This window comes from Delphinapterus leucas, chromosome 17 (genome assembly GCF_059928025.1).
Source record: "Delphinapterus leucas isolate spDelLeu-1000000601 "Yukka" chromosome 17, BTC_Dleu_Yukka2, whole genome shotgun sequence".
Taxonomy (NCBI): Eukaryota; Metazoa; Chordata; class Mammalia; order Artiodactyla; family Monodontidae; genus Delphinapterus; species Delphinapterus leucas.
Genome location: NC_143145.1, coordinates 72,694,428 through 72,708,773, shown reverse-complemented (window position 1 = coordinate 72,708,773; position 14,346 = coordinate 72,694,428). Strand labels below are relative to the sequence as shown.

Here is a 14,346-nt window from a genome sequence, read left to right as displayed (position 1 = left end):
AGGTAGCTCTGGGATTCAGGCTGAGGGAATAATTCATCCCTGCTGTGGACTCTTCTTCGCCACATCTTTCTACCAAGCACAGTTGAGGAAAGGCATAGGGACATCTGATCAAGGTATCTCTGTGGATTCCAGGTTTGAGGCACCACCTCTGTTTCAAGATGCTACATGGAAATCTCCTAGGAGTTCAAAACGCTTTGGATGCTGAACTGTTGTCAAATTTCTGTTGTAGTTTGAATTTGTGTTTGAGAGATGAACAGACGTTCTCGGTGAGAATGTACATAATTTACATTTTGGAAGTTAGAAGAAGTTAAAGCTTTCCTAATTTAAAGTGTGAATTTTGATTAATCCATGCTACTTTAGCTTAAAAAGACAAAAAAACAAGCTGCACTACTGCTGTCTACTTCTAGTAATTGGAATAGCTGTGTGTGTGTGTGTGTGTGTGTGTGTGTGTGTGTGTGTGTGTCTCTAGTGGGACTCAAAATACCAGTGTTGGGCATGAAGTTCTCCCTCACTGATTGACTGATTATGCCCATTGCTACTCATGCATTGGTTAATGATCCACCAATAGTTTGAGGTCCTAAAAGTTGCTCTGAAACACCAGTCTAATGAGTTTTATTTCAATATCTAGTCTGACAATCATTCTAATATTATTTTGGTATATCAGTGTTAAGTGTTGACAGCTTTTAAATAATTTCACTTCATTAAAAACATACTCGCTTAAATATAACTTAAATGTCCTGTCTTCATGGGTCATTCTCTTACAATTTCTGTTTAGTATTGAGCCAATAGCTAAACGAACTCAGCAATGATTCTTTGGAAATCACATCTAATTATTACAGGCCACTAGGATTCCACTTAGTGTATTAAAATAGTTGTTGGCGTATTGCATCCTCGTGACAAAACAGAGCCAGTGTATCTTCAAAGAGGGTTTAACTTCCAATCTGAGCATAGCTTAGTGGCTGAAGGAATCCAACTGAGCAGTCTGTTTAAAATTTGTGTTTTGAGTATCATTTTCGGCATCGGACATTTGCACAGTAAGTGAAAACTGGATGTTTTTAGAAAATACCTTTTTTTCAACTTTTATAATATTAATTACTGTAACTACCAACGAGCACTTATTCTGTACTATCCTAAGCATTTTATTAGCGCCGACTTCATCTTCTTGGTCACCTTGTGAAGTAGAAACTAATGTGATCCCCAAATTACAAAGGAGGAAATTGAGACACACACTAAGTAATCCCTCTAAAGCCATACGATAAGTAATGGAGCTGATGGTAGGTTCAATCATTTTTTTCTGAGTGGAAGACTGTTCTTTGCAGTCCCACTCATTTGTCTATTCATTTGTCTTTAAAAGGAAGTCAGTGCTGGGCTTCCCTGGTGGCGCAGTGGTTGAGAGTCCGCCTGCCGATGCAGGGGACACGGGTTCGTGCCCTGGTCCGCGAAGATCCCACATGCTGCGGAGTGGCTGGGCCCGTGAGCCATGGCCACTGAACCTGCACATCCGGAGCCTGTGCTCCGCAACGGGAGAGGCCACAACAGTGAGAGGCCCGCGTACAGCAAAAAAAAAAAAAAAAAAAAAAAAAGGAAGTCAGTGAAACTTGGAGGTCTTCATGCTTTTTAATTTTACTAACAATAAATGATCATTTATTCTTTGTATTCTTACAGGGCACTCTACTTGGACAAGTCAAATTCACCACCAAACTCCACATCCAAAGCCGCTTATGTAGATAAGGTAAAAACAGAAGATTGCATTGACTGTTGCTTTGCCATTCACCTCCCTTATTTAATTTTGCTGGTGTTCTGGGGCACTGTGTAATTTATAAACATCGTGGTCTCTGATCCTGTTATCTCCGTGATGAAATATTTTAGACTGTTCACCGTAACTTATAACAAGTGTGAATTACATCCCATCTAACAGGATTTCTTTCTACTAAACATGTTGAACCTTATGGGCATCTTTTTTTTCTGCAGCTCATGAGGCCTCTCAACGTTTTGGATGAACTGTATCGACTGGTAGCCTCGTTTATCAGATCCAAGCGCACAGCTGCCTGTGCGAACACGGCTTGCAGCGCCTCCGGTGTCGGGCTGCTGTCGGTGTCCTCGGAGCTGTGCAGTAGGCTGGGGGCCTGCCACGTCATCATGTGCAACAGCGGCGTGCATCGGTACGTGACTTCCCGCCTTACCTGCGTCTTTTTTTTTTTTTTTTTTTTTTCAGTACGCGGGCCTCTCACTGTTGTGGCCCCTCCCGCCGCGGAGCACAGGCCCCAGACGCGCAGGCCCAGCGGCCACGGCCCACGGGCCCAGCCGCTCCGCAGCACGCGGGACCCTCCCGGACCGGGGCACGAACCCGCGCCGCCTGCATCAGCAGGCGGACTCCCAACCACTGCGCCACCAGGGAAGCCCTTGCCTGCATCTTTGCCTGCATCTTTGCTATACCTTATTACATTCGGAGGTTCTTGTTTATTACATTTAGCTCCATGAAATTATAGCTGGAAACATTGAAAGGGCTCAGATATATTTGGAATAAGACTTTAGAAATCAGATAATTCTTGCACAGTAATTTCTGGCTTTGGTTCTTCTATTTTCAGTGACTGTTTATTCATACAAATGAATGCAGTCCCACATTTATATCACTGTGGCCTAGAATCTTATCACCCTTGTACTTATATTAAGATTTATGTTTTAGGTACAAAATTTTGCATCTGTTTTATTCGCTCTAGGAACTTAACTTGGTAGGGGCTGGTGACTAGCAAAACAAAACTTTTTCTTCAGTGGTTTGGATCCCTGTTACCCAGCTGTGGTGAGCTAGATGCTGCCTTGGAGTTACTACTGTCTTCCTACTCCTGGAAAAATCATACTCCAGGAGCCCACACAATATGCTCTTCCTGAAAATGTAAGGAGAAGTCTTAGATAGGTCCTCTTCAGCTGGTCTGTCTTAAGCAGTAGTGCTGTGTCTGGGAAAGCTGTGGTAGGTGCATAAATTCCTACAGCTACATCAGACGCAAATGTGAGGGGAGAACCCCGAGTCAGGTCCTTCTTCATCATCACTTGTTCCTCTTCTATCACCTCTCCATTTTCACAGCGAAAGGAAACCATGTAGGTGGAAACAAGAGGGCAGCATTTAGTCCTCATTGTAGCAGAGAATCTGCTGTCACCACTCATAGTCTCTTCTGAGTATGAGGCCGGTTAGATTTTGAGTGGATGGTGGTTATTGTTTATTCAAATTTACTTGCTAATTAACCCATGCAAAGGACTGCAGTTGGTGCTATTGGCTGGGTAACGTCATAAATGGGTGATGTTCATGTTAGAGACATAAAACATGAACACCAAACAACAAAAATCATAGTAAATAATCGTATGACAAAATAAGATGACAAAAACATAATGAAAAGTAACAAAAATAACAGATTACCTAGACTACGAAGAAAAATAAATGATCTAGGAAAGTTACAGCTAAAAAATAAGATTCGGAAGGAACATAGATCTTTGAGATGGTTAGAACTTGCCGTGGAGAAGGTAGCGTTTGAAATGGATTTTGATGGGTCAGGGTTTTAAAGAGGTAGAAAGAGGGAGAAAGTTCAAATCAGCAGGTTCTCATCTGTGACATTCCATTCGACTTGATGTGCCTGAATTCTAGTTTACGAGTCCTACGCAGCATGTCCTTGCTTATGAAGTGTGACAAGACCTTATTTCTCTAGAAGGAGAATTAAAGTTTTGTGGGTGATACAATATACAGAGTTTTCTGCTTTATTTTAATGGCTGTGTACTTTGTGCTCTATTGCAAGCTTACTAAGAGCTTAATTGAAATATCATCTGTAACTAAATGAGTAAAATATTATTTCATCATTTTTTTTACTAGCAGAGAAATGCTCTCTCCCTCTGATCAGTCATATTCATTCATTCTGTTCCCATTCATTCATTCATTCATTTATTATTCAGTCACTCAGTGAATATGCGTTGAGCACTGTTTATGTGCCAGCACTGTTCTAGTTGCTAGGATAAAGCACTGAAAAAAAACCCTCCCTTCTCTCATATAATGTAAACCATGTTGGGGTGAAACAGATGATCAAGTAAACAAATAAATGAGTAATACAGTAGGTGGAATAAATACAGAAAAGAACAGAAGTCAGAGAGGTAAAAACGGACAAGATGGGATGAAGGGCGGGCACCTTCCATGGAGGAAATTTCATTAGAGACCTGTGTGAAATGAAGGAGTGAGTTATGCATATATCTCAGAGAAAGAGCGTTCCATCTAGGGAGCAGAGTACAAATGTGGGAGGCCGAGTGGGGACCAGCATGATGTGCTCAAGGACCAGCACAGCGGCCACTGTGGCCTCGGCAAAGTGTCATCCCCTTGATTAATGTTCTTATCCTACTCTGGTGCAAGATCATAGTTATCTGAGGACTGTGACAACCAAGGGACACTCCAGGCTTCCAACTACAAGCATACGCTCTTATCTCCACATGAATTTACTGGAAGTTAATGCAGTTAAATTTGCCATTTAATGGAATTCCCTGGCAGTCCAGTAGTACTCTGTGCTTCCAGTGCAGGGAGCCTGGGTTCGATCCCTGGTCGGGGAACTAAGATCTCGAAAGCCACACAGTGAGACCAAAAAAAAAAAATTCTTTTTTAATTGCCATTTAATCCTAGAACCGTGACCAACTTGTCCAAATTATTCTCTGAGGTACCCCATGAACAATTTTAGAATTTAACTACTGATGGGTAGGAGAAACAGATCGATGTTCCACAACCATTTTATAATTGCTGTATTCATTGATTGGTGTGTTGGAATCACAAATAACATTGAAATTTCAAAGTATTTTGACTTTTTCCATTTCTACAGTTCAAAATAAATATGGCTTTAGTTAGTTCATTTCAGAGACATTTACTGAGGTGTAGGCACAAACTCCCCATGACAGATGCCGAAATTAAGGTTAAAACTATTTGAAAATAGTACGGTTTTATTTTTCTATTATGCAGAATAAAATAGGAGTTTAACATTATCTTTAGTCTTTCAGGGAAGGCTATACTTAGATTTTTCATGGTGATAAAATGTGTGCTAATTTATATTGGAATCAGAAATCTCACATAAGAACGTTCCTAAAACAATTCTTTAGTAATTATCATTCAGACAGCTAGAAAGGAACCCGAGTAGATCCACATTTACACTAAACACTGAACGTGGAGGTTTACCCTCAGGTTCTGGCAAAGGGGAGAAGTTGATAATATGAATCAGAATTAATACTACACACACTCTTTTACCATTTGCTTCTGAAATTAAGATGAGAAATGGTTAACAATATGGTATCCACATTAGATAATCAGCTTCCTGCCTTTTCTGATTGTATTCACCAAAAAAGGGAATCTAACATTTTTTCAAGTATAGAGTTCTATGGCTTATGTTTGACATTAAAGAGAAGAATGTGATTTTTCAGAATGAAAAGGCAGATTTAATTAGCATTAATGTTTAGACGTTTTAATGCCAACCTGAATTAGATGGCAGGGTGGCATACAATAGTGAATGCAAGATTAGGAGGAATAGGATTCAGGATGAATTATTAAAATCTTTTCAGAGCGTTTAGCCCAGCTTTGTGTATTAAATTCTCTTTCCTGGGGCAGTGTTTTATGTGCATTACAATTCTGCTGATGAACTTTCCTGCACACACTTTCCTCAGTCACTTACTTACATTAAATATCTCCATTGCTATTAAATAGTGAAAGAAGATTGTCTTTTTTTAAGTTCAGGATTTTTGCCTTTTAAACAGTATACATGATATTAAAAGGTAGTTTCATAAATGGAAATTTTCCAAAATTTCCTGTCCTGACCTGCCTTCTTTCATTTTCATTTTGAATCATCTCTTGCACCTTCTATCAAACAACATACATCTGATCATAGTTTTATTAGTATAGTTTAATAATCTGCTTTACGTTCATAGTATCTATTTACCTATCTACCTGTCTATCATCTATCTAAAACGTCCGCACAGACTTTCCCGTGATCACTTTTATTTGCTACATAATATTCTAGCCACTTGATACACCGCAGTTTACTAAACTATTAATTTAGTGGTTTATCTTCTTTCTCTACTGCCCTTAATGCAGAGAGACATCTTTATGTAGCTGTTCAGATTTCAATTTTATTTTCCACTAAGCTAAAAGTAAACAAAAATATCCTCCAGATACAATGAGTGTGTCAAAGAGCTTAATAACCCTTTGGTTAATATATTATTATTTAAGTTCCCAAAAGGATTGTCCTTGTAAAAACCCAACAGAAGGTTACATAGTTGTTTGCCATCTTTACCTTGTCTTCAGAGGGTGTTAGAACCCATTTACCTATTGTGCTTCTCTACTGGGTGTACAACGATATTGTATTTCCTCAGTGCTTTAATTTATACTTCTTTGATTAGCAAATACAAACATTTGAATATCTTTTGAATTTTCTTTCCCACAAAGAGTCATGCTTTATATTGTCCATATATCTGCCTTTTAGGCAAAATTATTTTTTGCCAGTTTGAAAGCTTGTAAAGTATTGAATCAGCACTGTGGCTTTTAACGTTCTCTTTTGTTCCATGCAGTTATTTGCTGCAGACCCACAAGCATGCTACATGGGTTCTAAATTTCCCTTTTATTTCCTACTGCAGCATCCTTCCACTCACTGCGGTATTTCATTTTGTTTTGCTTCTTTATTCCCATCCCTGCCTAATAGCCAACTGTTTTCCTTTAACTGTTATGAATCAGCATACCACAAATGTTGTAAAGCCTAAGCATGAGTCCTATCACATCCGAAAACAGAGACGCCATATTCCTCGCACTACATTTGCTTCTGCTTCCTTCACCAGTGGAAACAGTAGGTGGACATTTCCAGAGGCTACCTGAAAGGTTATGTCAAGAAAATTTCTAGTGAGGGCAAGGAATCTGGAATCACAGTGTTTCCCTTTAAGGACCTGTTCCAGGGACTTTTTGTACACGTACTCTTTGTACCTGTTAATAATGGATTTTCAGCAGTGTCGGAGTCCTGGGATGGTCCTGCAGGAAGGTGGGGTGATTTGAACACAGGCCTCATGTCTGACTCACCTGTGACGTCTTAGTACCAAAACCTTGGAGATCTGTACACATAAATTCCCTTTTATCTTTATGTTTTGTTGTGAGGATGAATCTCTTCCAGGAAACAAGGCCCTGCCTTAGCTAACATACTTGGTGTTCAGTCATCAGTGAGGGATGTGAACAGCAGCGTCAGGAGGGGCTCACTGTGTCAGGTGTTCACCAGCACCTGTAACAGCAGCATCGTAATCACGTTGTTTTGAACCCCACACAGGTGTGAGGAGGAAACAGTCTGTGGCAAGGTCAGCCTGTTCTCATTATTAAAAAGCATAATGATGATGAGCATCAAGTTGGCTGCCATCTATGTATTCCAGCGTTAGACTGCTTTTCCTTTCGTACATTGTGGAAACTCACTTTAACATATATAAAATTTTAGGAACTAATAAACTATATAATATGAAGTTTCCAGCTTAAAAGGGTATATTTCCAAAATGCATTTCTTAGTTGGTTATTTAGAAATTGAGACATTTTTTCACATTGGACAGGACTGCAGAGGGTGGTTGAATTCTCAGAATCATCCCTGTTCCAGCAGAAACTTACAAAACCTATCATGTGACCATAGTATAGGACCCAAAGTATGATTATAAGCGTTTGTTAGAAAACTGAGATCCAGGAGTTAAAATATAAAAACAGCTCAAGGGAAATATGTATTACCAATTTGGTTAATGAAACAGTTTTCATTTCAGATGAAGCAGTGTAGTGATTCTTGGTTCATATAAGCAATTAAAAAAAACATTTTTTAGGTAACTATCAATTAACAATTTTAAAAACCACTTTTGTTTGACATTTAAGGACTCTTTCTTAGCAATATTTTATTCTGTCATCACCATGGACAAATTGACAAATAGGCCCAGATTAAGGAAATGCAGGATCTTATAAAAGTAGAGCACTCAAGGTAACCTGGCTTAGGTGATGAGAGCCCTAACAGGGCAGATGGTGAAGCTGCATCTTTCTCCACTGTGCAGCCAAGAACACATCAAGTAAGAGGAGTGGATTTACTCCGGGGATTTCCATATGTAGGTTAGACTCTAGGTATGGGAGGGCAAAAATAAATTACTGCAATAAGCAAATGTAGGTTTGAAATGTATCCATTTATTTTTCTGTCCAAAAATGACTTGGAAGATTAGCAGCAAGATTAGTGGAAATCTTGAATTTTAAATCTCCAGAAAGATGGCTAAATAGAACAAAAGAAACTGCTAACTCATGATGCCAGGATCCTGTACATTTGTAATAAGCAGTCCTAAAATTATGCTTGTATAGTCAGGAATCTGAAACACATTAGTCTAAAACACTTCTTTTATATAAAGGTAGTAGTAGCAATGACAGAGGTGGTGTTTAAAATTGTTATTCGATATGGCCGCAGTTTTGATTATTTTTCTTTAACAGTTATAATTTGATTATGATCAATGCAACCATTCTCATTTGTTTGATATCTAATAAAATCATTAATGAATGAAAACCAAAAAAAACCTCAAAAATGAAAATATAAAATTGTGTACTAATCTTTAGAAGAGAAAAAATAAGATGCTATAATAATGGGGCTCTGGGAGAAAGACAGAATATATCCTACTCATCTATAAGTATAAATCTTAATGACTCTGCCAGACTCAAAGAAGAGAGAATAGAATTGTGGTTACCAGGGGCTGGGAGAAGGGGAAAACTGGGAGACAACTGGTCAAAGGGTACAAAGTTTCAGTTATGCAAGGTGAATAATTCCGGAGATGTCACATAACAACAATGCAACTATACTTAATAATGCTGTGTTATATACTTGACATTTGCTAGGAGGGTGGATCTTTTTTTTTCTTTTGCGGTACGCGGGCCTCTCACTGCTGTGGCCTCTCCCGTTGCGGAGCACAGGCTCCAGACGCGCAGGTCCAGCGGCCATGGCTCACGGGCCCAGCCGCTCCGCGGCACGCGGGATCTTCCCGGACCGGGGCACGAACCCGCGTCCCCTGCATCGGCAGGCGGACTCCCAACTACTTTGCCACCAGGGAAGCCCTGGGAGGGTGGATCTTAAGTGTTTTCACCACCAAAAATGAAAAGAAAAACACAATGGTAACTATGTGAGGTGATGGATATGTTAATTCGCTTGATTGTGATGAAAATTTCACAATGTATATGTATACCACATCAACAGGTTGTATACTTTAAATTTATACCATATTTAATTGTCAGTTATACCTCAGTAAAGCTGGGGGGAAAAAAGAAAAGTAAACGCAGATTTTCAAATTATACTGAGTTGTAAAGTAGGCAAATAAAACTCCACGATTTATGTTAATTTAAACAAACAGATAAATAAGTTTATTCTCTTAAAATTATGGGAAGAAATCAAATATTTCAAATATAAGTTTTATTCTTTTACCTTGTTTCATTATCTTTTATAAAAGTTCTTTACCCTGAAGAGGTAGATGGCCAGATTTACATATATATTTGTTTCCTTCCTTAGATTTTTCTTTGCAATTGATATGAATCTTGATAAACTAGTGCATTAAATTATTCTATTTTAAAATGTTCGTTGTTTTCATTAGTTTACTATGAAAGAAGAATAACACAGTAATAATGAGAGTCACTTCTTATTGCAATGATTTCTAGTTCTCCCAGCCAGTAATCATGGGCCAGACATGCTTTAATTTAAGTACATATAAAGCCAGAGCTTATACATTATTACCTCCTATCATTAAGATTGGAAAATTCTAGGCACATTAAACATACCTTGATAAAATAATCTAAATACGTAATTTGGAGTGATATTTCATCTGTTTTTGCAAAACTCAATTTTATTATTATATTAGTAAAATTTAAGTATTTACATTTTTAAAATGTAGCTATTTAAAAGTGATAAATGTATTGATAGAATTGACTTTAAAAAGCGTTAAATAGGGCATGATTCTTCAAATTTTCTTTTAAAGAAACTTAAGTTATTTTTCCTAAACCTGCAAAATGATATTTAAAGCAAAGTAAAATTCCAGTCATTCTCTAGGATCTCTTCCTGAGGGCTTCAATGCTAGTGGGTTTATAAGTGCTGTAATAAATGACATAAGCCAAATTTTCTGTCCTCCTTAGGGAGGGAAGAAATATGGGTATCTCACCAATATAACTGGTTCGTTTGCCAGCACTTTCTGAACTGCCTCTTTTTCTCTGTGACCTAGAGCAGGAGAGCAGGTGGTGTGGAGGAAGTTGAAGGGAGGAAGCAGCAATTTCTGCCTCTAAGATGTTAATTTTAAATTGGCAATAGGTCATCTAACATCCTGGGGAGGAATACTGAGGAGTGAGATTTAAATCCTGTTGAGCAGGAAGGATGGAATGTAACACCTGTTATAGGTTTTAAAGCATGAATAGCGTTTACCAGGTGACGGAAATGGAGAAGGACGTTCCGTGTAAAGGAATAGTATGAAAATACAATATCGAGGTGTGAAATAGCGTACGACGGGGCTGGAGGTCACAAGAAAGAGCTGGCTGTTTCTGGGCGGTGAAATGAGAAGGAAGCAGTGAGAAGAAAGGAGCAAGAAAGACAGGAATTGGAGCATGGACGGCCCTGCCTGCTGGGTTAAGGGTTTGGGACTCCCTCCTAGAGGCCCTGGGAAGCCAATGAAAGGTTTTCAGCAAAAGAATAACATGATTAGATGTTTTAAAAAAATATTTTAAAAATAAAGATCAGTACCATGGTCTATGATGGGACAAGGATGGAGGCAGGGAGACAGCTAGGATTTTACAGGAGCACAGTGACATGATGAGATACAAAACTAAGGTATTGGCACAGAGGTTAGAAGGGAAAAGACAGATGTGAAAGGTATGAAAAGGCAGTAAACAGAACTAGATGAACTGGTGAGGAATAGAGAACAGGGGAGAGGGAGAGTTTCTGATGATTCCAGCTGGGAAAGATTGGGGGAGGGAAGATGCCACAGTGGAGGGGGGAATATGCATTTGTCTTTGAGGGGACTGGGGAGAGGGATGCTGAATTAATCTGTTACATGTTCAGTTTTAGATGCTCACAACGTACCTATATGGGATGTACTTTGATGGATTCATAGTCAGCAAGGACTAGAAGTATATATGAGTACAAATGGGTATAATAACAATAAATAATAACATATATATGTAATCTCAAGGGGTAATGGAAAAACACTGCTAGGAATTTTCTGGGAACAAACCAGGTGTTAGGAGCAGGGAAAAGGTATTCCAGGAAAAGGCACAGAAGTGTAAGCAAAGAATAATTGGCTGCCCATTGTGGAAGGTGAGAAAAAATCACCAGGGAGTGTAGAGAGAGTATTAATATTCCCTGGTTCTCCACTGCCCTGTCCTCTGTGCACCCGTGGAGCCTCAGAATAAAACACTGTAGGATCCACGAGAAAGGAGTGAAAAATATTCAAACAAATCTATTTAGTGTCTTGGATAAACAGGTCAAAGAGAAACAATTATGGTACAATGTCAAAGTATGGGGGAAACAGATGAAAATCGCATACTGGACACCCCTTAAGTATTGGTGTCATCAAAGAACCTACAAGGAGTAAGGACAGAAGTCAGAGAGCCAAGAGAAAAGATGAACTAGGGAGGGAGTGTTGAGGAACTTCGAGTAGCTGGGATAGGTACCCGACCTATTCAGTTAAATTCCAAAAACATGAAACAGAAATAAAACCAATTGGTGAAAGAGTCCAGGCTGAAGAATGTAAAATGCAGAGGAGCAGATTCAAACCTGGTGACAGTGGTAGAGTCCTACCTTACACACAGATGTTTCATATTCATACACATTTTCAGCCGAGCAAATACCTCCTCTAGCCCCTAAGTGCTCAATTACCCATCCCCAAAGGTCTTCAGTTACCTCTGTGCACACCTCAGCAATGAAACGTGTCAAAGAAAAACACACCCTAATGTGCTTGAAGAGAAGGGAAGGAGGGATGTGGAATGTTTTTGAAGCCTAGGTTTAAAGCTAGACACTGAGAACTTTCCAAGAATGTGTTGAAAGTTGCAGTAGAAAGTCCTGTTATCTTTAATGGGAATTTCATGGCTAATTCCCTGTGCAATGCTGAAAATGTGCCCCTTAAATGTGATTTATTTTTTGCCTTAAGATATATGGAGTGAACCGCGTATTCAATTTGACTCTGCTGCTGCTGCCAGGATCTCTCTCCAGCTGTTGCCCATTGCTTTTCCGTTGTGTTCAGTTGTTTTCCATGGTGCCCATCTCTGCTTGCCATCTCTTTGCTTTTTTTTTTCAAATACTCATTAACCCCTTGTCTTTCAGCTCCAGACTATGAGACATAGGAGTTAGTACAGTCATGGGAAGATTTCATCAGTACTGTCTCTTTGACAGGGGTCACATAATAATGTTGAAATTATCAAGAGACACCCGGAAGTTGTGTCTATAAAGTGTACTGGAAACTTGCCTGAACGATCACTGGCTTTTGGATTGCACCTATTGTTAGACAGCCATTCAAATTCTCCTAAAGGGAGAATGTAAATATTTAATATTTTATTATCCATGCATATGTGTCTATAAGTGAACTCTGTATTTTTGAAAACAAATAACTGTTTGCCCTTTTTTCACGTAAGAGTATTTCCGTGTTTCATTAAGAAAAGTGCCTTCTCTGTTATAGGGGAACAAGGACAGAGGTATTGGGTTTTTGAAATCCCTGCTGACTGGTGGCAATTTTCTCAAGCTTTTCATTTATCACAAACACATTGCTCAGGGTGACCAAGTTGGGCAGGACCAATAGATCAGCAGAGGTCCTTTCCATATTAATTGTGCAGACACTCTGCCTGTGTTGAGCCATAGCAGCCACTTTGGCATTGATTCCTATTTAACATACTGCCTTAGCCCTCAGATGTGTAGTTCTTCCTCCGTGTGAGGTAATAAAAGGAGGCAGGGAAAATAAAACCCTGCAACAGTAAACAATTAGTTTCTTCAATCGGGCGCTTCCTTCTAGTTGTCAGTATACTTTTCACAGTGGTGCCCTGTGCTCAGTAGTTAGAAGTAATTAGAAACCAGAGTAAATGAGATCACTGCAGGAATGAACACGCCTTACCCAGCACAGTGCATTTTATATAGAAAAATGCACATCTGTAGTAGAGAAGGAACGCAGTCTTCCTTCAGTTTATTTTTACTACGTGATTGCTTTACAATCGATAGAATTGCTCAGCAGGTTTCAAATCTAGTTTCTTTTAATCATGAACACATTTCAGTACGATGAGGTCTGCATTCGTAGTGAAGTCGTTTGGTCTGGCTGCATTAGTCTCTACCAAAACACTGCATTTAGCATGCAATGCTGAGACCAAGATTGGGACTGTTGAATTATGGATGTGGGGAGTTGGGATTCTCTAAAAGCAGTGATCTATGTGATGTGATTTTGGAGTAATGGAAAGAGCTCTGGATTTTGAATTAGAAAACTGGTTTTGAATCCTGTTACTTACTGTGTGACCATGATTCCGTCATGGTCTCTCAGAGATTTATTGGTGGAATGGGAATAATAATTTCTTTTTGCAAAAGGTGGCATGAGGATTAAGTGAGTAACATATGTGAAAACATCTACTGCAGGACCTGGCAATAGTGTACACTCAGTTGTTTCTATCTTCATCTGTGTTTCTGATGGTGAATCCATCTTCTCATTGCAGAGGTAGAAATATGAAATGCATCTGTTTAAAATGACTAGATCATACCTACTAAAATAGGGAAACCTTTTATATGTAAAGGGAAAATAAAATAAAATAGGGAAACCTTTGTATGTAAAACAAAATCACAGTGGTTGCTAAGAGAGTAGATCTTAAATGTTCTCAACCACAAAAAAGAAGTGGTAATTATGTGATGGAGGTGTTAGCTAACTAGTGGTAATCGTCTTGCACCATGTAAGTGTATCAAGTCAACATACACAACTTTAACCAACACAATGTTATATGTCAATTATACCTCAGTAAAGCTGGAGAAATCACAGTGGTGAGTCACGATAGGATGTAAGAAGAGTATGAAAAATACGAATTCACTCCTCTGACCTATAAGTAGAATACACAAAGCACTGGACCCTGTTAGAGCTTATTTTTAGAATCCTCCATTGATAGCTTGTAGACAGTTGTTCAAGAACAGCAGAACGGGATCCCCTTGAATTCAAGGACAGGAAGTCTTCTTCCCTCGTGTCAAAAATCAAGAGTATGTGTTAGAATAACGACAGGTATTTAGGACTTGGAAAGAATCCGGTGCTGGCATTCGTGCATTCATTCATTGAAGGACAGAGGAGTTATTTATGGAGCACTGC

The 14,346-nt window shown here is 39.0% G+C and overlaps 1 protein-coding gene across 1 annotated transcript in view; it reads left to right on the top strand.

Annotated features, from left to right (window-relative positions):
- The window catches only part of PREX2 (phosphatidylinositol-3,4,5-trisphosphate dependent Rac exchange factor 2), a 268,776-nt gene that overhangs the window by 242,486 nt on the left and 11,944 nt on the right, over positions 1-14,346 (top strand). Inside the window, exons 36-37 of the mRNA XM_089898597.1 lie at positions 1,666-1,732; positions 1,972-2,162. Of these exons, the coding sequence (XP_089754723.1) occupies positions 1,666-1,732; positions 1,972-2,162 (258 nt within the window). The remainder of the gene's footprint in view (positions 1-1,665; positions 1,733-1,971; positions 2,163-14,346) is intronic.